The 27,013-nt window shown below is 44.4% G+C and overlaps 2 protein-coding genes across 5 annotated transcripts in view; one reads left to right on the plus strand and one right to left on the minus strand.

Moving 5' to 3' along the window:
* The window catches only part of CRH (corticotropin releasing hormone), a 316,144-nt gene extending 290,829 nt beyond the window's left edge, over nucleotides 1-25,315 (minus strand). For all 4 annotated transcript variants that reach the window (XM_047842572.1, XM_047842569.1, XM_047842568.1 and 1 more), the window contains exons 1-2: nucleotides 25,064-25,315; nucleotides 24,795-24,894 (exon numbers count right to left, since the gene is read on the minus strand). The gene's annotated coding sequence lies outside the window, so the exon portion shown is untranslated. The remainder of the gene's footprint in view (nucleotides 1-24,794; nucleotides 24,895-25,063) is intronic.
* Nucleotides 119-20,738, plus strand: VXN (vexin). The gene is made up of 6 exons (XM_047842580.1): nucleotides 119-185; nucleotides 4,599-4,654; nucleotides 12,379-12,529; nucleotides 16,483-16,544; nucleotides 19,538-19,629; nucleotides 20,353-20,738. Exons 1-6 carry the CDS (start codon nucleotides 119-121, stop codon nucleotides 20,534-20,536), a joined length of 612 nt encoding a protein of 203 aa, XP_047698536.1. The 3' UTR covers nucleotides 20,537-20,738.
* Nucleotides 25,316-27,013: the final 1,698 nt, after the last annotated feature.

Below are 27,013 nucleotides of genomic sequence, written 5' to 3' on the forward strand. Positions count from 1 at the left end.
GTCTTTTGTGGACCTGCACAATGATCCCCGAGCCAGACTGGATTAGGAAACCTCGCGACTAGGGGTTCAGAGAGAGGCTTCCGGTTCCCGGCACTTTGGGGGAGAGAAGGCTGAAACGATGCATCAGATTTACAGCTGCAGTGATGAAAATATAGAAGTTTTCACCACCGTGATCCCTTCCAAGGGTGAGTAAAATTGCCCTTGACTGTTTCCTTAGCGGCACCTTATGCCGGAGGGTAAGGACAATCACGTGCTGTTTTACTATGGTTTTCCTCGGGTCTCTCGGAGGGTTTGATGGGCTCTCTGTTTTGATGGTATTGTTGTTGTTTAAAATAAGGTACATGGATAGACATTAATCATTGAGAAACAATTGATCGAGGGGGTGGGGTGGGAATGAGGGCGGTTAAATACTCCCAGTTTCACTTAATTGAACACTGGCAACCCAATATGCCACCGAATAAAAGTAACAGCAAGCCATTGTTTTAGGAAAGAGAGATGAAAACAAAATTCCCAGGGCAGCCAGAGAGATTCTTTCATGTTCTCCAATGAGCAAGTGGATTTTGAAATGAGAACCAGCTGGCTCAAAAGTATGATTCCGAGCTATGCTGTGAAATGTGAGGGGAAATACTCCCAGCACTGGCCTAAAGTCTAACAAAGTGGTCAAATAGTGCCCTGACCCAGGGCTGGCTTCTAACACAGATCCCAGGGCCATGCTCCCAAACTTCACCTCGAGCTAGCACTGCCAAAAAGTGTGACTCTGTAAGCCCTTGTGCTCCAGGGTGAATGGTGTCAAGTCCCAGGAAGGGCTTTGTGTTCGAGCTCAGAGGACAGCAGGTGTCTGGTTACTGGACAGTTCCCCCGTCCATCCCCTCCAAAGCTCAGCCCTCTCTCCTGCTCCCTCTGTCCCTCCCTGCAGCCCCTGCCTTGCTGGGAGAGCCTGGGACTCTGGCTTAGCCCTGGTTTCATTGTCAGACTTGAATGGAGGGGGCTGGATGTTTGCTGGTGTTGTGACCCCCTGTTCAAACAATTCCTTTCTTCTTCCCGTGTCAGCCACTGACAGGGCCACTGCTCAGGGGGGGAAGGGAGAGACTCAGCCTGGTCACAAAGAGACAGCCAGCAGAACATAAATAAAGCTTTTGACATCTATTGCCACATACAGAGAGAGAAAAAAGAGCTAGGAGTCTGCCCACGTGCAGGAGTTGGAACTCTAGAGACTGAAAAGTACCTGAAAGTCAAAGCCTACCCTCTGACCCGGCAGTTGCACTGCTGGATACTTTTATCATGGACGTTCACAGTGGCATTGATTCTAGGAGAGCAAAACTGAAAATAAATGTCCTTGAGGAGGAGAGGGGTAAAATGTGGTATCATCATACTATGGAATATTCCACAGTTGTCAACAGGGATGAACTAGATCTATGTGTATACACAGATCTCAAAAGCATAATGTTGAGTGAAAAAAAAAAAGCAGGCTGAAAAATTTTATATGTATGATAACAGTTACTACATCTGGAAATAAAAAACAACACTATACATTATTTATGGATATATATCCAGAGAAAGTATGAAAACATAGGCTGGAAAGATGCAGATAAAATTAGTGATCTTATTAGCCCGGGGGAGGGACGGAAGCAGAATTGGGGGAGAGTAGAAAGGGAATCTAAACTTGCCTAATTTTTTTATTTCTTTTACACGAAAAAACAAATTGGAAGCAAATATGAAAATGTTAAAATGTCAATTTTCTGTAATTTTTTCCCATTTAACAATTTTTAAAGGGAGAAAAAAATCAAAGCCCAACGGCCCTTTTTAATTAAAAACTTATTCAACAATTCAAGAGCAATGTCACACTTCACCTGAATAAAATAATTTAAAATATGGCCTCTGATCCCATTTGCTTAGCATAGTGGTCAAGAGACAACTGCCACTTCCGCACTGTGTGACCCTGGTCAGGCTACTTCACCTCTCTGGGTCTGAGTTTCCACTTTTGTAAAAGGGAGAGCTAGAATTTATCTCCCAGGGTTATTATGGAGGGAAAACTGAAATACAGATAAAATATATAATGCATCTAAAACAGCATGTAGTAAGCACCATTAAATATATCACTTACAAAATGATTTCTATTTTCATTCCATATTTAGAGCAATGAATATTCAGTCAAAGATAAATGTTTAATCCTATATTCCTTTCTTGCCATTTTCATTCATGACCATCTCCGGGTAATAAACCAAATATTCATTAGTATTCATGGACATGTCACTGCTCAGGAAGTTCTCTAGAAAAGGAGTATTTGCAGTTTTACATTGAACCATAAATGGAAGAAGTTCACCTCTTTTATTTGTTTTTATTTTTTGCCTCATCTTGCCTTCTCCAAAGCTATCAAGCAGAGGGCTTTCAGTGAGAGAAGACTGTGCTAGGTCTTCTTAAGTCACTGCTTATAAGAGAGATTGGTAACTCTTCATTATGTCCCCACATTCTTTAACAGCAGAAATAGAAGTTGGCTTAATTTTATCTAACAAGTGTTACAGTCCTCCCTGGTATGCCCTTTTCCAAATGCTATCGTTTAGCATGACTAAAATGACCAAAACAGTTTCTGAGCACAGCTTCAGCAGCATGGGCAGTGTGGCCAATGGTTAAAAGTATAGGGCCTTGTTCCACAATCAGCTGTGCGGCCCCTAACCTTCAGTATCCACACCAATAAAACGTAGTTAACAAAGAATACCTAGCTCACAGAGTTGCTAGAAGAGTGAATGAGATAAGGCAAATTAGCCATCAGCTGGTAAAGCTCAATGCAAGCTATTATTACATTTATGTTATTGTATTATATCCTCCTGTCCAGCACACACATACATACATATATTGGGTTCAGCTTAAAGGCATGGGATCAAGTCTATGACTGAGAATAAGTGTGGATTTTTACTTTCTGGAGAGAAAGAACCTTACTTGAAGGGAAAGATTTCATAGACAAAATTCACAGTAAATACCAAAGATAAAAGCTGTGGTTTTACCAAGAAGTTATACCAGAAGTTATTTCCTGAGCAACACACTAAAATAGGTTTAATTCTAGGGTGAATAATACCACAGCATTCAAAATAATTCTTCTGAGGATAAACAGCAATGGGGAGGCATTCGTGAGAGGAGTCAGGGGACAGTAGGAAGAAATGGAGAAAACTCCAGAAAGAGAAATCCTGAAGGAATGCTAACTTAGAAGTTATCACCTATTCTTTCCACCTGCCTTCAGTTTGCAGAGATAGAAGAAAGAAAATCATAAAAACCACTAATTCCTGAGAACTTTCTCTTTGCCAGGCACTGGACCAAGGGCGTTACAAAAATTAGTTTATTTAATGCCTGTCACAGCCCTCTGAGATGGTTGCTATTAATTACCCTGTCTTACAGATGAGGAGAGTAAGGTGTGGAAAGGATGGGTAATTTGCCCAAGTCACGTAATTGGCAAAGGGTCCTGTTCCAATTCATCCTCATGTGAAAGGAATCGGGAACCCTGGCTATAAACCAGCACACCGTACTCCAGGTTTCATGGCTGTAGGTGCTCTGCAGAAAATACCACCAGCCAGCACTCCTCTGATCACTTATCTGGTAGGTGACAAGAAGTTATCTCAGTTCTAGGCAGGGCAGTGACATGGAAGATTTCAGTTCCAAGTATATCATTTTAGCAGCAATATGGAAAACAGATGTCTGAGTATCTCCATTTCAACAAAGTACACACCTTTTCCCACCAACTACCATGTTTTAATGGTTGATTTTTTTTTTAATTTTTTTTCAACGTTTTTATTTATTTTTGGGACAGAGAGAGACAGAGTATGAACGGGGGAGGGGCAGAGAGAGAGGGAGACACAGAATCGGAAACAGGCTCCAGGCTCTGAGCCATCAGCCCAGAGCCTGACGCGGGGCTCGAACTCACGGACCGCGAGATCGTGACCTGGCTGAAGTCGGACGCTTAACCGACTGCGCCACCCAGGCGCCCCTAATGGTTGATTTTTTTAAGCTTTTTACTGTAGTGATAAAACATACATAATATAAAATTTACCATTTAGCCATTTATAAGTATACAGTTCTGTGGCACAAAGTACATTCACATTGTTGTGCAGCCATCACCACTATCCATTTCCAGAACTCTTCATCATCCCTGTTAAATAACAACCCATATTCCTTTCTTCCCCCAACCCCTTCGTAACCTCTATTCTACTTTCTGTCTCTGAATTTAACTACTCTAGGTATCTCACATAAATGGACTCATACAATATTTGTCCTTTTGTGTCTGGCTTATTTCACTTAGCTTAATGTTTTTAAGGTTCATCCATGTTACAGTATGTATCAGAATTTTACTTCTTTTTAAGGCTGAATAATATTCCATTGTATGTATATACCACATTCTGTTTGCCCATTCATCTGTTAATGGACATTTGGGCTGTTTCCACCTTTTGGCTATTGTGAGTAATGCTGCTCTGAATTTTAGTAACACCTAAAATTGTAATCACACCCCATTCTCCCCACTTGCCCCTCCCCACTCTAGGTGCAAACCCTCTCTGAGGCTACATCAGCCTCACCAGTGTTCTCTAAAACTATCCCTTTCTCTCTCTTTGCAGTGTCCAGTCCAGCCAGAAGAAGAGTCAAAAGTTCTCAACACCTCTTGACCAAGAATGTAAGGACAACTTCAGTTTTCATCCCTTTTGTTGGTTTTCAGTTCAAAAGCAGCATATAGCTTCTTCATTCCCTCTGCCCTGCTCTCAATAACCATGAAGTTTTTCTCTATCGCATACTTCTGTTCTGTATTTCCTGTCCTCCACTTCACCAAAATGATTGACAAATGTCAACTAGGCAGCAAACAGCCCCGTATTGGACTCCACCACCCCAATTCTGCCATTTTCCCCAGACACATAGAGTAAATCTTACTCTCTTAAAAAATTGTTGTTCTTATTTAAAGAGAGTCCAAGATGTGAGTATAGCATCCCTGACCTAAGTGTTCTTCTATTGTTGGCAATTGGCTATGTTCCATTGTTTCACTATGATAAATAGCAGTGCAATTAATTTGTAGTAAATATTATTCTTGTGGATTAATTCCTTGGTGAATTAACAAGTAAAAGGATAAGAATAGTTTCATTTATCCATCCATCCATCCCATATTTGCATTCCTACTATGTGTAAGAGACACTGCTAGATGTGGAGAATAGTGATTTTTCTTAAAAAATGGTTTCTGCTTTCAGTTTTGTCACATATTACCAGGAATTCTGAATGGCTGCCAGGCTTCCAGCAATGCTTTTCCATTTGCCTCCAACCTCACTAACATCAACTTTCATTTTTTTTGTATTATCTTTTGCTATTCTAATAAGCATATACATTACCTTAAAATTAGTTTACATGTCATTAAAGCCAAATGGTACTGTACATTTCTCATTTTACTTACAGATTTCTTTATACAAAAATTGTCAATACATCTTTGTACTTTCTTTGAAAAGGTTGAACTGCTGATTGTTTCCCCTCAGTTATGCTGGAGTTTCTATTTCTATCACAATTTTTCATAGAACACCATTTTGATCTTCTAAGTATCTCAATTTTTTAAAGCCTCTTCTCCATTAGAAAGAATTTTGGGAGGGGCACCTGGGTGGCTCAGTTGGTTTAGTGTCCGACTTCGGCTCTGGTTATGATCTCACAGTTTGTGAGTTTGAGCCCCACATCGGGCTCACTGCTGTCAGTGCAGAGTCTGCTTCATATCATCTGACCCCCTCTCTTTCTGCCCCTGCTCATGCTTTCTCTCTCAAAAATGAACATTAAAAAAAAAAAAAAAAAAGAATTTAAGTGTCCCGGGAATGAGACAGGGTTTTAGTCATTGTTTTATAAACATTACTTTTTTAATTCCCAAAGTAATATGTGCCCATTATAAAATTTCAAATAATATGAACATATAAAGTATAATATCAGAAAATTCTAAAAAGCTGTAGAACAGAACAGTTAGGTATACAGACTTTGAGTCAAACTGCCTGGGCTTAAATTCCAGTCCTATCCATTTCTAGCTAGGTAACCTTGAGCAAGTTGCCCACCATACTGGACTCAATTTGAATGCTAAAGAGCATTCAAATGGGAATAATAGGAGCACACATCTCAAGAACCATTGGAAGGAGCAAATGACTTAATACATGTAAAGTGCTTAGCCCAGAACCTGTGACACATTAAGCATTCAATTAATATTGGCACTTTCTTTTTAAACTTTTTTTTTAATGTTTATTTATTTATTTAGAGAGAGAGAAAGGGCATGAGTGGGGAAGGGGCAGAGAGAGAGAGAGGGAGGGAGAGAATTCCAAGCAGTCTCCATGCTGCGAGCACAGAGCCCAACTCAGGGCTTGATCTCAAGAACCTCAAGATCATGACCTGAGCCAAAATCAAGTGTCAGACATTTAACCGACTGAGCTACCCAAGGACCCCAGAGTTGGCACTTTTTAAGTGAAAATTTCCCATATACTAGCATATCATTATTGTGCTTCATTGCTCAATAACATACTGTTGTGCAATTTGCTTTTTTCACTAAACAATAAATCTTGAATATCTTTACATGCCAATTAATACATATAGATTTACCTCTTCCTTATGAAGACTGCATACCATACCATTATATGAATGTACTGTATAATTTTCTACCCAAATCAAATCTGAAGTCTTCTAGATTATTTAACCAAATTACCAACAAATGGTAATTTTTCTCTCTACTAAAACAATGCCACAAGCAATATCTTTGAACGTATCTTTCATGCTCTTATGCAAATATTTTTGAGGATAAATTCATAGATATGAAAACGCTGGGTCATCACATCAACGCATTGTACTCCTTAAATTTACATAATGTTATATATCAATTATATCCAATTTTAAATAAGAAAATGCTAAAAGGATATGAACGTTGAAGAAAATGTATAGTCATTGCCAAATTCTTAGCAACTGTTTTCAAGTACTCTTACCAGAATACCCAAGTCAATACTGTATGTCACAATGTTTTTAATCTTTGACAATCTGATAGGTGAAAATATCTTGTTTTAATTTGCATTTAATTATTAATATCATTTTTCACATTTTCAGGGATTTGAATATTTTTTCTCTATAGATTCCTAATTCATGTCTTCTGCCCATTTTTCTGTCGTATGTCTTTCTAAAATGACTTTTAAGAATATTTTACATATTAAGAAAGAAAAGGACTTTTAAAATTTTTTAGTTTTTTTTAATTTTATTTTTGAGAGAGAGAGACAGAGAGACAGAACCCAAGTGGGGAAGGGGCAGAGAGGGAGACACAGATTCTGAAGCAGGCTCCTGGCTCTGAGCTGTCAGCACAGAGCCTGATGCAGGGCTCAAACTCACAAACCACGAGATCATAACCTGAGCCAAAGTCTGATGCTTAACCAACTGAGCCACCCAGGTGCTCCAAAAAGGGCTTTTAATGGATGGAAAATTTCTTTGTGGTAGGGCAAGAGATTCTTACCTTTTTCCTGGTCCTTGAAAACTTAAGCCCACAGTCTCAAAGAAAAATGCTCCTGACTTTCAAGGAGTAGTGAATGTTACCAAAAATGGAAAGGGAAATCGTTGTCTGCAGGTAATTTAGAATTTAAGAAAAGTTTCACAACACACTTTTCGCTCAAGGGGCATCTGGATTTGAAGGAGACACAAATCATTCAAGAATCAGAGCAGATCTCTTGGGAATTGGGAATCTTTGGTTCTCAACCAAGTCCTTGCTTTGAATTTCTAACCTTAAACAATGTCCCTGTCTGAATCACTCCTAATACCAATACCTACTGGCTTTATAATGATAGAACAGTATTTACAAAAGCTTTTAAAATGGAAACTAAATCATTATGCTTTCCAATAGTTAAGATTTAGAACCTAAATAAAGGAGACAACTCTCAGCAGTGATGATGAAGCCACACAGGCCTAAGATACACAAAAGACCCAAAACATGGGGCACAGTCTCCTGGAATATCCAATTGACTTCAACCGGGCACTGTAGAACCAGGCTCTCAGGTTTCTTGGGAGTGGAAATTTTTGAGAAAGACTGTTATGTTTATGGTTTACGACTTTCCCTCTCCAAAATATTTTTACTCAGAGAAAAAAATGACTCAAGTATATGAATACATATTAAAATTTGCTTTCGATTAAAAAAATAAAATCGGAAGCTAGGGTCTTGTTTTCAACTATGCAATCTTCTGGGTGAGACAACTTAATAAGACCCTCTGGCCTTTGATCCCTTCTCTAAATTTCTCACTTCCCCTAACAGCCTGACTCATCCTTTGCTTGCAAAACTTAGCCTAGCTGTACAGAACATTCAAATTAGAAAAGACAAGAAAGGTTTTAGTCTACCTAAGATGAGGAAAGTGAGTCCTAAAGAAAGAACTGTCGGATTTTTTGTTTCTTCATCCAACTGGCTCTTGGCTTCCCTTTGAGTTCCCAAGAAAAACAGTATTTTGCAACTGCTCAAACCTACCAATGTCTATGACTTTCTTTGTCCTGAAATTCTTATTTGTTTCTATTCCCACTCCTTGGGCTACCATGTGGAGTCAGGTTCCTCCCTTTACAAATCTCTCTCCTCTCTAAGCCATCCTTAGTGCCACAGCGTCACTAAGGTATGGTCAGTTAGGCCTCCCAGTACAATGGAGCCACTGCCACTGACTGCCAGTCCCAGGATAATGAGCAGCATAAGTACCACCACCAGGAAAGATGGAGAAATAAAATGTGTAAATGTCACATTCTTCCCAGATTTCAACCTTGCCAGGGAGAAATTGGTCTAGAAATCTACTGATTTTTCAAAATGCACTGAGCAATCAATTGTACTTGAAATTTCTTATCTGGATGTAGGCATTTCTACAGGTTTTACAAAAAGCACTCACTTAGAAGTCATGAAATCATGGCTCTCATCCTTGGCTCTGCCCCTTATAGCTCTGTGACTTTGAAGACACATGACCTCTCTTGGCCTCAGCCTCCCTATGTATAAAATTAGGGAGTTGGCTAGAACATTGCTATGGATCCCATCAGCCCTAAATCATGATGATTCTCCATCACTTAGGTCTCACCTATCTTTCCAACGCCCCACCAGCCCCCTAGACTTCAAACAGAAGTGTGAATCAAGGATGTCAGTAGATGGAATCCTGAGGCTTCGGTATTAGCCCATGCCTTCTGTTCTTCCAATCTCTGACCCAAGACCAGCAGGGGATCATCAGCATACTGCACTAGTACATTCCCCTACTTTCAGAAGGCAGTTTGCTAACTAGGAAAGGAAAATCCAGCATTTAACCTGGTCTCCCCCTTCCCTCTCCTCATTCCCCGGTCTTACCCCTGTACTCAGGGTGCTAAAGAGCCTGCTCTCAGATCATTTTTTTCTAAGACCAGCAGCAATAGCAAGTTCAAACTGTGCTCTACAGACCAGAAAATAACCCAGGCTTTCAGAAGGCCACAGCCATCCATTCAGCTGTCCATTCCCTGGTATGGGCCCAATGTACTCCTCTGGAGCCCTCTTAGAGCTGAACACCTCTCTCTTTCCTTTCCTGCCATTGGCATCCTTTGGGGACTGTAGAAGATACCCAGAAGAGGCACTTGGCCCTAAGTCATGACCTGGGAAGTAACCAGCCTCATCCCCATCCCCAGGAAACCTCCTGCATCCAGCAGAGGGCTGAGGAGCTAATGCCTCTATCCTTCCCAGTTCTCTTCTTCCACCCCACAGTGCAGAGAAGGGACTGCGGAGGTGGTTTCTTGTTCCTGAAAGGGAACATTTCCCTTTCAGAGGAGGAAATGTTGGGTTTCCCCCATGGACTCCTCAGGCTCTCATTACCTGCCTTACTTTCTCCTTGTACAAAGTAGATCTGAAAACATACCAGTTTTCACTCCTCCTCACTGAGAAGAATGCTGACAGAATGAAAATAAAACCAGAAATACCACTGACAGCTGAGAGCCCTGTGTCAGTAATGAGGTTCAGGTCTCTCCTGTTCAACCTGGAGATTCATGTTCCAGAGGAAGGCCTTTAGGCCAAAGATTACGTGTCCAGGGGAATGGAGCCCTGAACAACCATTAATCCAGAAATTTCCAGTATTCTGGGGCAACATCATGGCTAAGTACAGTGCCAAGGGTAAGGAAGGTAAGGGGAGAGCAGAGGGGACTGTTAGTACAGGGTGGTCAGTGCTGGACACCCACTGCTGTGCTTCACAGTCCCCAGTGAGCTGGTGCTGGAGGTGGATCCATGCTGCCCCCAGCTCAATGGAAACACCACCTTCTAATCATACTGCAATTTATAAATGTATCAAATCAACACATTGTATACCTTAGGTACAATGGGAGGAAAAAGGAATAAATATTTGAAGTTATCGGGGAGGTGGGGGGGTGGAGGGACCACCTTCTGCAGTGCCCAGAGGAGAAAAAGGACTAATCCTACATGCTCCTCAATTATCAGCTTTCTCCAAAGGCACAGAATGAATGAGTCTGGGCCCTAAAATGGGTTTGAGAAGAGTTAATTTCCTAATCCAGATAAGACCAAATTTGGGATATATTAATTTTCTAAGCAAAGGACTATTTGTGGTAAACTGAAGCAAAGAGTGACAGCTTCTCCCATTTTACTCTTTGGGAGATATGAACTGCTCTCTGATTCTGTAGATAAATATGTGGCACAAAGAGACAGCACAAGCCATGCTAATAGAATCTCTACAAATGACAGGCATTTACCATGCCCCAATACAGCAAGGACACACAAGAATATCGATCTCCTTTTCACATAACCACAAGGTGTCAAAAGTCAGGTGTGAACTCCAGTCTGCATGACCCCAAATGGAGTTCCCTTCTTCATCACTGACAATCTGAGAGGAGAAAACAAACAAAAAACAAAACAAAGAACTTTGTTTTCAGTTGCATTTAATTATTATTCAACACCTTTTCATGTTTAGCATTTGTATTTCTATGGTCAATTGCCAGCTCATGTTTTTTGCCCCATTTTTCTGTTGTTTTCTTCCTCTTTATTGATTTGTAAGAGTTCTACATACATGGGATAATTCCTCCTCATATGTAACAAATGTTGTATTGAGCCATATTCAATTCTAGTGTTTGTTGTTTTGTTTTGAACATGTATCTTTATCTGTCTGGTATTTACTTTAGTATGAGAAGTGTGAACACAGATTCATTTCCTCCAGTGACCTGACATTTCTTCTAACACTATTTATTAAAAATCCAATTTTTCTCCACTAAATTGAATTATAACCCTATTAAAATATTTATAAATTTAGTCTTATTTGCTTCAGCATCCTCCAAAAGCAGCACAGTTGTTCTGTATGGACAACTGAGGGGGATCTATCACAGGTCAGACTACGGGGCTGAGGTGGGTCCACCTAACTCACAGATGCCCCCAGTGCCCAGGATCTGGCACAGAACATGGCCTCACAGGATATCTGCTGAAGGAGCAAGAGAATGAGTATATGCTAACCTCAGAGAAGCCATGGTGTACTACTGGAGATAACTAACCAGCTTCAAAGAAGTGAAGAAATTCAGAATGAATGACCCCAATGTCCTAGATATGTATAATACTATGCAGGGTATGAGCCAAGAACTGCTAAGGTTCCCTTCATCACTCCTGGTATTAAGATAAAATACAGTACTATTTGTCTCAACTTTTTACATTTAAATCATTCCAGTGATTTAAGTATGTTTGTTATAACTTTTAAGGCCCATTTTGGTGGGTCCTGATGAAAGGGGTGTTTCTTTTTAATGTACTTCCCAAGATAACTATTCAGCAGGTGATCATTACTGAAAACACCTTAGCTCCTAGCATTCTGTCTGGCTTTCTGGAGTTTCCACTTAGTGAAGCACACACAGTGGAACTTCATCTCCCAGCTCCACCTGACACAGGCATTCTGCAAGGAGGGGAAACGCGAGCAGGGGGGCTGTGCCTGCTCCATCTTGCCAGCAGCTTCTTTCTTTTTAAAACCTCAGAATCAGTTGGGCTCCGAGTCCTCTCCCTAGCTCTTCCCTCTGCTAGAGCATGCAGAAAACTGTCTTCTGTGTGAACAAGGGTGTCTGCCTAGCTCAAAGACTGGAAGACCCTGATTTCCAGAACTGTTCTCATTTCAAATAGCCTGTTCTGTTACCAAACCAGGTGATGGCTCAGGCTCCTGACTCTGTGAAGGGCTGCTGGTGAGGAACCCCCAGAAACTTCATTTTCCTACACCATGGCACCATTTGGCATGCTGAAATTGAATAAAACAGTTGACTCTTGGAGGCCAGTTTACCCAAGTTCTCTCACTGCTGGTAGCATTCGCTGGAGTAAGGAATACTCCAGTAATTCACTGTTGGCACAAAGTGCATCTGAAGATCGGAGGAGAGGAACAAGCTGACTGTCCTTCCTCCTCCCGGCAGGTGGTGATCGAGTCAGACCTCTACACTCCGAGGCCCCTGGAGCTGCTGCCACATCGCAGCGACCGCCGCGACGGCGAGGGCCGCAGGTCGGGCAGGCTCCACGGTGCTCGGCAGCAGGGACCCCACCTTGCCAAGGCCCCAGCCAGACCCGGTATGTGCGTCCTGGATAGAGTCCCTAGAATCTCCCTGGGGGGCAACGACGCGCTTAGACCAGCAACCACAGTGTCTGTGGCCTGGCTTGCATTTTGTCCAATAACCTCACGATCCTCCCTGGCGTCCTCCATCACTCCAGGTGAGCGCAGCACCTGTGGCGTGGGGCGTGCGGGCGCTTCCCCCGCCCCCGCCTCCGCCTCCCCCGCCCCCACCCCGGGGCTGGCGCGTTATGTTCCTGCTCTGAATGCACCCGCTCTCGGGCCCCACCTACAGCTGCAACACAAAACACCTTCTACCTGAAAAACACTCCTGGCTGTGTGTAATGAGCAAATGCTTTCATCTACCATCTTGCTCCACAGGAAGTCCTGCTGGATTCAAGAGGAGATGAAAATCATTATGTTTTGGGGACAGAAAACCAGTGTAGACATGACTCATGAAGAAACAGAAGCTTACATTATTTTACAGGCTGTGTGTGTAAATTATACAATCCTTCATAAACTGCCATCTTAAGATCTCAGAATTGTAAATGTGAATGACTTAGGGCTATTTCAACAATCTCTAAAAAGAATTTAGGGACAAATTTGTTTTGGAAACCGGAAACATTGTAAGTCTTAACCTTAAGCACTATTTTGAAAAATGGCTTCCACTCCAAGCAGTTAAACAGGATTCTGCATCTAGCCCACTGAAGTCTGTGATGGTATTTCACCCTTCAGTCGCTGGTTTAAGTTATTTATGTTATGTCCACAGCCTAAACTAATTCATAATTTAACTCCAAAAATACACAATAGAAAGTCTGGGATGTCCTTCTCAAGGCTTTTCAGTGTCAGCAATTTTATATAAGAACTGAAATAATACATCATGGAATATGTATCTTTATCCATCCATCTACTCTCTCCATAGATGCTGGACTGGATCTCTAAGATTTCTTTGATCACTAACACCCTGATCCTGTTTTTATTATCCTACATATAATAACACATAAATCAAGCCATATTCTCTAGCTAAGTGATTACATATACACACATGTAGAGTGAAAGCATTAGGAAAACCACAATCTGCCTTGCAAATTAAGAGGAGATAAATTTTTCTCTGTGTCTATATATAGGAGGGTGGGTGGGTGCATGTGTGTGTAGAAAGAGAAAAAGAGAATATCTTCGCTACAAAATCATAAAATGAATTTACAGCCATGCTTCTCGAATTTTAATGTGCAAAAGAATCACCTGGGAATCTTGTTTTCATGCAGATTTCAATTCAGTAGGACTTAGCAGGGCCCCAGATTTCTAAGAAGCTTCCCCATGATGTTGATGACGTTGGTCTGAAGACAATATATTGATTAGCAAGGATTTAGAGATGGTCTAATGGGTGGTTCTTGAAGTGGGGTCTCCAGAGCAGCAGAATCACCTGGGAACTTGCCGTAAATGCATATTTTAGATCCCACCTAAGACTTACTGAATCAAATTCTGGGCTACAACCCAATAATCTCTGATTTAACAAGCCTCCCAAGTGATTCTAAAGCACACTGAAGGTAGAGAACCACTGATCTGCAACCACCCCGTGCCCATTTACAGAAAAGGAAACTGAAACCATAGAAACTGTTTGACTCAAAGTCACACTGCTTATTAGCAATAGAACTGAGAGTAAATCTTAGGTCTTCTAATTTCCTAGCTAATGCCTTTATACCCCCCTCATTTCCACCCCTAGAGAACAATGTCTTCCCAACTGTCTAGTTTTAGGGGCCACTTTTCTTCCTTTTTAAGTAGTCTGTGGAAGCTTAACTGCCCAAGTCAGTCTTTTATTCTGAAAGAAAACAGTAAGTAATGAAATGGAGAGAATCTGCCCAACATGTGACAGTCAGCTCATGCAGGGAATGTGCTAGTCAGGTTTAAAAAAAAAAAAAAAAAAGATCGAGCTGGGCATGGATTCAATTCCTTCAGCTCCCCCAATCTGATAGACTCCAGAGGGGGTTGGGGGAGACAGCAGGTTTCTGAGTCAAAGCCAGACCCAGTGCTTTCCACGGGAAAGGCTTGGTATTGGCCTTGGGCAATGAGTCTCCCATCCTCCCATCAAAAAGATGTGTGTCTCCAGGAACCTCAGATCTGGGGGCATGCTTCTTTTCTGAGCTACAGGAGAAGGTTCCTGGATGACATAGACTTCTCACATGGGAGAAAGATTCTCTGAGGATCTCGGAAATTGCAGGAACTCTGAAGGAAGACGCCTTCACCATGAGGCCCTGAGCAGGTGAACCTCAAGTGCCTGGAATAGGGACACCCACCTCCTGGACCCAAGAGAGTTGGCTGTCCCTGGAATGTCTCTACTAGGATGTCCTCAGGCACCTGAGAATCAACTTGTTTAAATGGAATGCATCCTCCTCCTTCAAACCGCTCTTCCTTCCTCAAGTAGGATGTTTTCCTTAACATCCCCTTTGTCCTCCCCATCCCTACTCCACCCCCTATGCCACATACTAAATACTGACAATGTCAATTCCTGGATGTCTCATCTCTCCCTCTTGGTACCTACCTCAGGTTACCTGGACTCAGACCCCTTCATCTCTGGTGCCTAGCACCTCACCGTGGCCCTCAGCCACCAGTCCCTCTCCCTATACAAGGCTACCAAAGGGGTCCTTCTAAAGCAGAAAAATCTGCCTCTGCCATCCTTCTGCTTCAGTGTCCTTCCCATCCCCACTGCCCTGCAGACCATGCCCAAGGCCCCCCAGAACTCCCCTCTGCTGACCTCTCCAGGGCCACCTCCTGTGACACTCCTGTCCCTGCCTGTCCATACAAGCAGCAACCCTGAGCTGTGGGGTGATTCTGTGACTACTTCCTTATATTCAGTTTCCTGGTCCTTCCCTGACCCTGCATTGCCCTCCCTGTCTCTACCTGGCAAACACCTCCCAGAGTCCCTCAGTCAAGCTTCCCCAGCCCTGCAAGACCCCCAAAGCAGTCTGCCATTCCCTAGATCATCCTCACCCGGCTTCCTCTAATTGTTATGTATCTCCAAAGCCTCCATTTCCTCATCTAGAAAGTGGGGACTATTATGATATCTACCTGACGGGGTTATATGGTAAGGATTAAATGAGACAATGTTTATGTGTCTTACACTCCGCACAGTGCCTGACACAGTAAATACTCAAAAATATGAGCTGCTGTTATGCCAGAGCACTGTACGTTATGATGTAATCTTGGGAGTCTTGTAACTTCATTTTATTGGCATTGAAATGTTTTCTTCCTTGGGTTGGGGAGTGTTTTATCTCTATCCGCTATAGTGTGAAGAATGGGGCTTGTTCTGGAATGTCTGCCCAAGGAGAGAATTATATTGAAAGGCAACTTTCCCCCACCTGTTATTGGCTACCTCAGCTCAACAACTTGATTCTCAGAAGCTGCAGACGTCAGGGTAGAGATTATTCAGAAGTAGGTTGGGCCTCAGGAATAAAGGCCTAGCAAGAAGGTTCTCATGTGTCTTCCATAGCCAATGGCTCAGAACTCTGATAAACTCCAACCCCCCCACATTCTGAAGCAGTGCTTCCCAACACAGGCAGGACGTCACTGCTCATTTCCACAGAGGGGCGTCCAGGATCAGCAGGCTGAATAGATCCCAGCTGTAAAGACTTAACCCCTGATAACCTCTTGTGATGTTGCACCCTAGGAGGGAAGGACAAGCTAAGGGCACATTCTCTGAGTACCTACTGCACACACAGTATCAAATGCTTCCACACATGTGATCTCATTAGACCTTAGTTTCAGCACCCCCTGGAAGAGTGCCAGGGGTGCAGATTGCCCACTCAACAGTTGCCCCACTGCCTGACCCTACTGCCTGATTTTGCTGCTTGGTACGAAGGTTTTTAGAAATTCCCAGCTTGTGATCAGTTAGCTAATGAGATCATCGACACAGAACTAGGGGGGAAGTAGAACACAGAGTTCTACTGACTAATGCCTCCTCTGTTCATCCTTGCAGTGGGGATTTCAGAACCCAAATCATCAAATCTGTGTGGGAATCGAGCATATGGAAAATCTTTGGTAAGTAAAATAAGCCTGGTTAGTTCTATCTGGTGTGCTTCAAACTTCTTGCCCTGCCCTTGGTTCCAGGCCTGAAGATGGTCAGAAGAGCTTCCCTGAGGGTTCTTTGCTCCCCAAGTCTATCATCTTATAGCACACCACTGGATGTTGCTCTCTTTCTTGCCAGAAATTCAGCTTTTAGGCAAACAGAAGATATTACCTAGTGGACATCTCAAACATGGTGGGGAAAGGCGTGGTTTCTGTGGTAGGCACATGCCAGGTGGAAATGCCTGACAGATTCCCAGGGGCAGCTGCAGGGGTAACGAGATGTAAGGGTCTTGAACATTGTGAAAATACAAAACACCAGCCATCTTAGGTCAGGACAACTCTGGAGGACATCTGCTCCATGTGAGGTTTTTCTGGAAGCAGACTCAGATGTGGGGTATGGGGTATGAGATGTACATTAGGGGTCAATATGTGTGATAGGAGAAGGGAAGTAGGATTGAGCAGAGTCAACTGCTAAACTACCATGCACACCTGATACCTGCTGGTAGGAGCTCCAGGGCAAGTGTTACCCATCCAGATTGTCCTGAGTTGGGCCCAACTGGCCAAGCCTTTGTTTCCTCCTTGCTTTGTTATGGTATGTGGGCTGCCCCATGGAGTGTGGGTCAGGGTCAGCAGGGAGGGCATCCCCTGGGGTGAGAGGCCCTCTGCATCCTAGGCCCACCCAAAGGAGCTGAGAGCCATTTGCTGCCTGCCCCCTAGCAGCTGGGCAGCTTGTCTTTCCCTGAAGGGAGATCAGGTGGTGCATGTCCAGATCTAGCACAGAAGACATCTACATTGTCTTCTGGGCATGAATGTGGGTACCCTGCGTTAGCACAGTAGGAGTGGAATTCTGGCTACAGGTGAGGTCAGCTCAGGCATCCTGGGCTGTGTGAGCATCAGCTCTCCAGATTGATAGATCATTCCATGTGAGGACCAGAAAAGATCCTGGAGATTGTGTGGGCCAGCCCTCTCGTCCTTAAGGAACAAAGTGGGCAGTGAGCACTTCATTCCCAGTCTGAGGAGAAAAATCTAATCTAAATACCTCACTTAGGTCATCCCTGTACTAGGAAAACCCTACAAAGGGTAGAGATGGGACAAGCTGTTTCATCAGGAGCCCCCTGCCCCCACCTAGTACCTAGGAGAAACTGAAGATGGCTGAGCTACTACCACAGAATGCAGACTGTCAGGCTGCAACAGTTCTAACAGCTGCCCACAGCTCAGCCCAGAAAAGACTAAGGTTAAGGGGTAGAGGATGGCTCACAGTCTTGGATTACCTGCCCCCAGACTCTGGGCTGCAGTCAGACAGTACCCTTGGCAGAGAGATAACTGCATTTGAGAGGCCAGAATGAGTTGAGACGGGATAGGGTAGTAATGGGGACACAGTTTCAAAGGAGGAGGGCAATACTAATGCAGAGAACAAGGAGGCAGGGCAGCATGACTGACCCTTTCCTCTGAGCCTGAGACAGTGCTGCTGGGGTCATGCAGCTCTTAGGAGGCCCCTTATCCCAGGGTGGGTGAAAGACTGATTCAGAGCTTGCACAGCTAAATCTGATTCAATGCTGCCATGCACTGGAGGAGGACTAAGGACAGTGGAAGAGGAGGGATGTATGTATGTATGTTCCCAGGGCTGGGCTGTTGGCCTGATGGGGAGGAGAGCTCCTGAGAGGCCACAAGGTGGCACAGTAACTCTGCCCACACATTTGGCCAGCTCAGGAGAGAAAGGGACTGTGAAATCATGATGTCCTTGACCTGGAATTTCCCAGCAATTCCAGGAATGTGGTGACCCTGAGCTTTCAATGGGGCTGGGGTGAAGGAACAAAGCATAGTGTATACCCATTGACTGAGCAAACTCTGGAATTAGCCCTGGTTAGGCCCTCAGTTACTTTTCAATTCAATCCATGTTTCTTGAGCACTCACCACCTTCTTTAGGAGGGCTGCAGTGGGCCACCAAAGGGATTAAGTCCCAGACCCTGACACACACCATGCCACGTTTCTGGGGATCAGAAGACTAGACAAGCACATGACACAAGAAGAGAACGGTAGAAAGATAGAATTGGTAAAAAAAAAAAAAAAAAAAAAAAAAAAAACAACCCAACAACAACAAAGACAGAATTGGTGAAATGCCAAAACATGTCACATAAGTACTCAGAGCTGCGAGGACACGGGACACAAGGGCAGAGAGAAACCATCTTGGGCCACCAGCCTGAGGAAAGACTTCCGGGAAAAAGTGGCCTTGAAGGACAGGCAGAGATGAGGCTCAATCCAGAGAGCAAGGAAAAGCTAAGGGAAGATGCAGAGCTGTGCATGAGCACGAGGACAGACAGGACCAGCCCTTCTGGGACCAGAGCTGTCACAGTACCCACAGGCATCCCAGAAGCTGGAGCCACATAGATGAGGTGGAGCCCAGTTTTGAGGAGCCTGGAAGTGTGGGCTGCAGAGCTGGCCTAGGTCTGGCCTGCAGCGGGGAGGCCCTGCAAATCCAGCGGGGCAGGGATAAGTGGTGGGTCTGGTTGGAAGCAAGGAGGTCCCGGGTGACAGGATCTGAAGGCTGCAGCAGAGGAAATGGAGAGAATGGCACTGATGTAGGCAGTCTTTCAAAGCAAGAATCTGCAGGATTTGACAACAAAGTGGACACAGGCAACGGGAACGTGAGGGGGGACAGGTTCTCAGGTAAGAACTCTCTCAAGTTCTCTGGGTCAGTCGTTCTCAAAGTGGGGTTCTGGGACTAGGAGCACCTAGGAACCTGCTACAAATGCAGATTCTCAGGCCCATATCAGACCTGCTGAATCAGAAACTGGGGTAGGCCCAGCACTGTGTTAACAAGCCCCACAGAGGAGATTTGATGCTTGGCAAAGTGTGAGGACCATTGTCCTAGGTGGTGGATCAATTTAGTCAACTGGCTCCAGTCAGTGCCAGAGTTGGGACCATGGCCACAGCCTCACATTCCCTTCCCCTTCCACACAACCCAGATTCCTCCGGTGGCCCGGATCTCCGTGAAAGCCCCAGCTGCGCTAGAGGCGACAGCCACAGGCTCAGAGAACGGAGCTGTTCTGACAAGAGGGTAAGTGCTGTCTCCCCGCCTGCTGCCTGCAGGGCTCCCCACACAGTCCTGGTCCTGCCACAGAACAGTAACAGGTGGCCTGGTTTACAGACTCTCAAGATGCTAAAACAAAATCCATGCCAGCTTTAAATTACCTTTTAATGAGGGCAATAATCCTGGGTCTCTGCAGTGTCTTCTCAACTGTTTCCCTAGGATTAAGCTGAAGTGTTTTTGATGGTTTCCACTTCATTAACACCACTCTGTAGACTTAGAGAAGTGTCATTTGGGAGGGTTTTTTGGTTAATTAGATAAATGTAATTACAGGTCATATTCAGAGCCTGCTGGTAGGCACACTGGTCTCAGAAATGCTTCATAAATAAGGTTAAGGGCTCCTGCCCAAAGGTAAAGAGGTACGTAAGAAAAGTTTCTAATCAAGTTTATAACCCCCACGATTTAACTGAACCAGAACCAGAACCAGAACCAGCAGCTAGAATAGCAGGAGGGGATAATCCCCCCACCAGGAACTCCCTCACTGCCTTCAGTGTTGCATTAAGATGGCAAGCATGTATGCAAAACTCAAGTCAACATGTACATTTATGCCCCTGCCACTATCCTCCATACTGCACATAGCGGAAAAGTGAGTTAGGGAGTGACGAATGGGGTCTACTCCTTGAGGGAAAAAATTAAAAGTCTGGCTCTGTGAAATGACTGTCCTCCTTACCCACCCCTGGTTTTTCTCTTTAGATCCAGACATCTCAAGAAGATGACTGAAGAGTATCCAACCCTTCCCCAGGGGGCAGAAGCCTCCTTACCGCTGACAGGAAGTGCTTCCTGCGGTGTCCCTAGCATCCTCCGGAAAATGTGGACAAGGCACAAGAAGAAGTCTGAATATGTGGGAGCTACTAACAGCGCCTTTGAGGCTGACTAAAGGTGACCCTCCCTAGGTGCCCTGCGTTGGCCAAAGTTCACCGTACAAGGGAAGAAAACTTCCAGATGGGAACTGAGCCACATTCACCTCTGCTAGTAGCTGGTCCAAACACATCACCGCCCCTTACTAACCGATAGCCCCGGCTTAGGATACAGGCAAGGAACTTCCCTCGAAGGCAAAAGAAAAGTGTGCCTTCTTAGAATCGATAAAGCCATTGGTCTGAAAGTGGCTTTGGGAGGTCATGGAGTTTATATACCTATCTTTAAGCAAACCACACCACAATCAAACTTTCTCAACCCATTTTAAAGACCTCCAAGGAAGGAAGCAGGCCAATTCCTCAGTCTTCCTTGTGAGTTGTTCTAATGTGTGTGATTTCTGGTATAAATATAAGAGCTTGATGTTTGAGGCACTTGTGAACACAGTGGTTCTTACTATTCCTCTTATCACATTTATTTCATCTTGGCAAAGTACAATTTTTAATGACAAAGCACTATATATTTACTTCTACTTCTAATATCCATTTGACAGTATTGTCAAGATTGATATTGATCATTTGGCATGATTGCATGAATTCTCTATTCTTTTACATGCAGTTTTTCTATAGAAAAACATGATTAAAAATTAAATGTTGAATGCTAATGTTTTCTGAAGTGGCATAGTCTAGTGAAATTAATAATACCTTGCATTGGTATAATGATTTTAACTTTTAAAAGTGCTTTCCCATCCAATATCTCTTATCTTCACAAAATCCCTGTTAAAGAAAGCACAATTATTCCCAATCTACAGATGGGGAAGCCAAGGCTTTATGAAGTTATGTGACTGGATATAGTTAGTGGTATTAGATACTAGGTCCTTAAGTCCACCAGACTCCTTGCTTTGCTTACTCTAGTAACTGAGGAAGGTTTTGAGGGACAGAAGTATGTCTCTGGGGGCAATGTTTGAAAGGAAAATTTTGATAAAGTTGGAAAAAGTGACTTAAATGAAACACATTATGTAGTAGGTTGAACTAGACGAAATTGCCATTTCTATAGGTCAAACATAAATTGATCATTTATTTCATATGGTTCAACCTAATATATAATATTGTGCTTTCCCTCTCTTAATGGAAATGTCATCAATCCCATCTTTAATATCAATAGACTTACAATGATAATGTGATAATGACAGCTCTCATTTGTTAAATGCCTACCATGCACGAGACGTAACACTGAGCACTTTACATACATCCTCCCTATCTTTCTAACAACTCTAAGTTAGATGGCCTTATCTATCTACTGGATGACAGTTTAAAGCAGTTACATGATTAGTCTGAAGGTACCTGACCCATATGGGTGTCAGGCATCAGTGCCTGTGCTTGTTTCCCTTTACACAGAATAGTTCGGAACACAGAGAAGGATCATGGTTAGCAAACAATTTTCGTCTCAAATGCTAAACACAGATGATGGGCAGAGGCTGCCTAGAGTGCTGTGTGGGGAGGAGTCTGAGATGAAGGAGTGTGGTGGTCCATTAGAAATGCCTGCCTGTGGAGGGCATTAGTTGCACATGTCCTGAATATCTGTCATCTGTAGCGTCAACTCTACCCCGAAAAGGCTTGTTTTCTAATTCAGAAGCTTCAATTAATCCAACCCATTTAACAAAATCAGACACTCCATGATGAAATTTAAGTCCAAGACTGGGCTGGAAATTGTCAGGTCTTGGTACAATGAAGAATTTGGCTGCGTTACCAGTCTCAGACTCAATGGTTATTCATAGGCTACTGCTCTGTGGCCACATGTTGCCTTTTGCTGAGTTACCTGTTTCCATGTCTCCAGGTCAACTGTAAGGAGGCATGGAGGAATAAAAGGCCTGGGCTTCTGGGCTTTCACCTTGCTGATCCCTGCCCTTCAGCCATTGTTTTAGACTCTCAGCACCCAATCCTCACGTTGGAACATGACTTGAATATTTGGGCATTGAGTTCTCTTTCAGTGAGGGCCTAGTCTCAATGGACTAATAGTCTTGCACAGTATAGATAATGGGGGGGGGGGAGGGGTGGTGATTTATGCTGGACCTATCAGAGTATCTATTCTACTATTTATTTTAACTTATTTAATTTATAGCTGATGTTCTCTATTTGTATGTGGCACCTGGAGATTTCTGTAAGATCTAACTTATAAGGAACTAACTTATTTTTAATTTAAATATTTCATGATTTAGTGTTTGCCTGGCATAAAACATCCTAACTGACCAGTTCAAATAAAAATAAAGTATGCTTTGTTTGTGACCTCAATAAACCACCACAAGAGTATGAGGCTCCCTCATAGACTGAGAAGCTTTCACCAAGGGAAAGAATTATAAATCTGGACCTCACTGCTCCTTTACCTAAATGAAAAGGATTGTGAGAAAGAATCCAGAATGTTCTTTCCATCCTAAGGCAGTGTCTGGTTTTGATATTACAGGCCCTGCCCAACGGTCAACACTAGGGCCATTTCTGACAGGGCTTGGCCTGGCATGACCCATCCTCTCTGGGCTCACCCTCCTCCCTGATCTTGAGCCCTCAGTCCCACCACAAAGTCCAGGGGAGGCTAGTGGCCATCCCAGCCTGCTGGTCTCTCTCTCCCCTGAGGCGAGAGAAGAAGAGCCTTTCTCCTCTGTGCCCACCTCACGTTCAGCCTCGCTGGAGACTGCCCCGTGACTCACGTTGCAGCCACTTGCAGGACCCTGAGGCCAGCTGCAGACTGCTGTCCAGGATGACGGAGCCCGAGCCTTCCTGTGCCAGAGGCAACAGGGTTTCCAGGACATTTAGGGTAATAAAATCGCCTCTGTTAGGACCAAGTCCAGTCAAATATTTCAGTTCTTACTTGTGTGCTCTCTGGAAGTCCCCCCACCCCTCCCAATACTTGGGTTGCCTTCAGAGCAGGCAGATGGGCAGTGGGCAGGCAGAGCAGCAGCAGCCAGAGCCCAATTTTAAAAGGAATCATGTGATGTGTTGTCTCTGACTCTAAATTGGCAGAGACCTAGGGACAAGCAAGGAAAAACACACGAAGATAACTCGCCTAAGGATTCTAATTCTTAGGAATTGCATGTAGTTTTTAATATAAGAAATGTCAGCCTCTGTTGAAAGGCTGGTGGTGAATGCATTGCCAAAGTGCAGAGGAAGAAAAACTTCATTTTGCAGACAGGCCATGTGCCTAGAAACAAAGTTTTTTATTTTGGGGGTTTTTTGGTCACTTTGGACCTGGCACAAGACTCACACCTATTAATATCCTTTGTTGGGAGGGAGCATGTAGTTTGGGGAAAGGCCATGTGCTATCAAGGGAGTGGCAGCAGAAGAAACCTGACATGGGACTTGTTCACTCACAGGACCCGTGTCAACCTGGTTCCTAGCCCCTAGTCAGGATCTGTGGGGAAACCAAGTAGATAGACTCATAGCATTTCACATCATAAGTCCTTCCCACACCCCTGGTGCTCCTAGAGACCTCATAAATCTCGAGTCCTGGGCAGAGCCACTGGAGCACAGGTTGTCATGAGGCTAAACTCTCCTCTCAGGGGGGCAAGCAGCCAGGCCTTTACCTGATACCCTAAGAAGCATATGTGCTTTTCCAGGAAGAATGGGGAGGGGAGGAGGAACCTGGACCCCATCTAGCCCCCGAAATAGCAGGGCTGGGGGGTGGTACCTAGAATTCTGGGCAAGTGCTGATCAGCATTTCAGACTCCATCCACAGAGGAGCAAATTGAGTTTCCTAATCTTTGACAACCTAGGCCCCAGCAATTCTTCAAAGAGAGGCCCTACTCCATGAACCAGGTTTTTGCTCGCATCACAATCCACAGAGCTCAGGATTCTACGCAGCTTAGCAATTGCAGGGAGTGGGGGAGGGGGTGGGGGTGGGCATCAGGAGTTAATCAGCAGCCCCTGATGAACAAGACACAGCTATTTCTAAAATCAAATGCCACAGCTAATGCTCCAAATGTGATCACATTCTCTGGGTAACAATCTTCCCATATAGGGCAAGAAGCAAAGCCAACAATGTCTCCCATGTCTGCCCACCTCCACCCCCCTTCATCTTCCCAGCCAGCATCAAAACACACACACACACACACACACACACACACACACACCTTTTCTTTCTGTTGTTCCCCCACAATCTGCTCCTTGACATCTGGGGTTAGAGCCCGTGTGGTGCCCTCTGCCAGCCCAGGGCTCCCATCTCCTCTGTCTCACAAAGAGCCTCCCATCTTGGATACCCCATGCTCTAAACTTACCCAACTGCCAGAAACTCACCAGCTGTGAGAGCTTGAGAAGCTGTTGAACCTCATGGATATCGTTTCCTCAGTCTTTGAAAAGAAAATGTAGTATCTTCCTCCAAATATCCTAGAAAAGACTAAACAAGACAATTGGCATCAATATACAAAGGCGCCCCCAAGCATGGTGGTACAAGTGTGGAAATATCAGAGCGCTTCCCCACTAGCTGGCAATGGCCAATGCCCAGAGCTCCCCAAGGCGCCACACTTGCCCTGGTTGCCCAGCCCCCTCCTGGGATTCTTGCAGACCTTCCCCATGGATCAGCAGCTGAGGTGGTGCCTGGTGCTACGGAGGGGGTGACAGAGGCTTCAACACCCACTCCGTGCTCTAGCCGCTGTTTGTTCTCGCTAGTTGTCTGCTCAGGCTATGCCAGTCGCTAAAAACTTATACTTTCTCTTGGAGACTAATAACCTTAAAAATAAAACTTCTGGTTCTTTAACCAGCAAAAATGCACTTATTAAGGAATAGCAGAGAACTACAAACTGGGACACGGAAGCTATGCGAACACCACAAGCAAGTTTAGGGAACAAAGGAAAGGACCGCTCTTTTATAGAAGGCGGCTGTTATAAACAGCAAGCCCATTGGAATAAACTGGGAGTTTGAAGTATAATGGCTTCTCATTGGCTGAGTTATCACTGTCCCTCATTGGCTGGGCTGTTACCTAGGGGAGAAGAAAGCTTTCCTTCCTCCTGCTGTTGTAGTGAAGTGGTATCCACAAGCAAAATCCACCTTTTCCTATTGAATTTGCAATTGAAGAGAAGTGGAAGGGTGTGAGAGCCTCCCCTCCTGAACCTCCTGACTCCATTTTAGTGACGCTTTCTTTAATTCATTTTCACAAGACCGTGGGTTTGAATATGCTTTTCTTGTAAGTTGAGGCATAAACTACATAATTGTAAGGTAAGCTAAGGCCTGGAGCAATAGCCCTTTAAACTGTAGTCAATCATTTATGCCTTAGGAGAGTGAAGGAAGGGAGAAGAGGTTTTCTTAGGAGCCTGGAGGTAAGGTGAAAGGAATGGGTAAAGTGCTGAGGAAGGAGTGAGCATCTAGAAAGGGCCCCTCATGGGGGAGCAAATTCAGGCTACTTCCTCTACTTTGTCTATAGTCCTGCTTATCCCCCACCAGCATTTTAAATACCTTGGATCCAAAGTGCAGTGCTCCCCAGAAGCAAACTTCCTCCATCAAGAAGAAAAGAAATGGCCACCACAGGTGGTCCTGCAGTGTCTCATTTGCCAGTGCCCTATATCCTGGACACACCTTGACAGGTAGAGTGGTAGGGATGAACACCAGACTCAAGACAGGAAGCCTGGTTCTTAAGACTCAACTCCACACTGACTTGCAGTGTGCCTGTGTGCATGGGTGTCTTGATCAAGCTGCCTGAGTTTCTTTGAGCCTCCATTGTTGCTCATCTGTGAAACATAGATTAAATTACCTGCCCGGTGGACCTCACAGGCTGATGAAAGACCAGAAGAGAGCTGGTGCATAAAAAGGCTTTATAAATTGTGAATTGCTCTTCTAACATATGGTGTTATGCTAATCCACTCCATTCAGAAAGAAACAGAGCTGGGAGTGAGAAGTGACTCAGGAAGCTCAAGACAGGAATGAGGGCTGAAGAGCTAGTCAGCAACCTAAAATAGAATCATGTTCAGAGCCTGGGGCCAGACTGCGGGACCAGGCCCACCAGCAGCTGGCAGCCAGGAGCTCCAGGCTGGCAGGGGCCCAGGCTACCTGCTCCCTCGACATGGCCTGTGGGGCCAGTGCTTGCAGCCCGGTGGCTGTGCCTCGGCCAGGTCAGTGCAGGCCAACGGCCATCGGCTCACAGGCAGGAAGTGAAGGGCAGTGACAACTCGGGTGACTTCACTGTGAATTCAAACGGCTTTCCCTCTCTAGATGTCCCCTTGCTGCCAAATGCTGCCCTGGCCTCTTGCCCATATTCCCTACCAGCGAAATTAGCCTGCAAATGAAACCTACAAAGTACATTGGCCCAGGGGACCACAGGCCTTGCCCACATGCTCCCGCTCCAGGAAGGAAGCTGGCCCCTGCCCATCCTGCCCCAACCATGTTCCAGCCCTTTTGTTCCAAGGCAGGTAACAGACACCTGTACCCACAGGACTAAAGACTGAAGACCTACTGAGGGATTGGGGTCTGGAGGCAAGCTAGCCTGCTTGGATGTAACTAGGCAGGGATTTGATGTTTCACAA

This window comes from Prionailurus viverrinus, chromosome F2, assembly GCF_022837055.1.
Source record: "Prionailurus viverrinus isolate Anna chromosome F2, UM_Priviv_1.0, whole genome shotgun sequence".
NCBI classification, from domain to species: domain Eukaryota; kingdom Metazoa; phylum Chordata; class Mammalia; order Carnivora; family Felidae; genus Prionailurus; species Prionailurus viverrinus.

Bases quoted from the DNA above. Each gene is read 5' to 3' on its own strand.
- VXN (XM_047842580.1), top strand. From the start codon at position 119: ATGCATCAGATTTACAGCTGCAGTGATGAAAATATAGAAGTTTTCACC. The intron at 186-4,598 runs GTGAGTAAAATT...CTCTCTTTGCAG, and splicing joins CACCGTGATCCCTTCCAAGG to TGTCCAGTCCAGCCAGAAGA. The intron at 4,655-12,378 runs GTAAGGACAACT...TCCTCCCGGCAG, and splicing joins AACACCTCTTGACCAAGAAT to GTGGTGATCGAGTCAGACCT.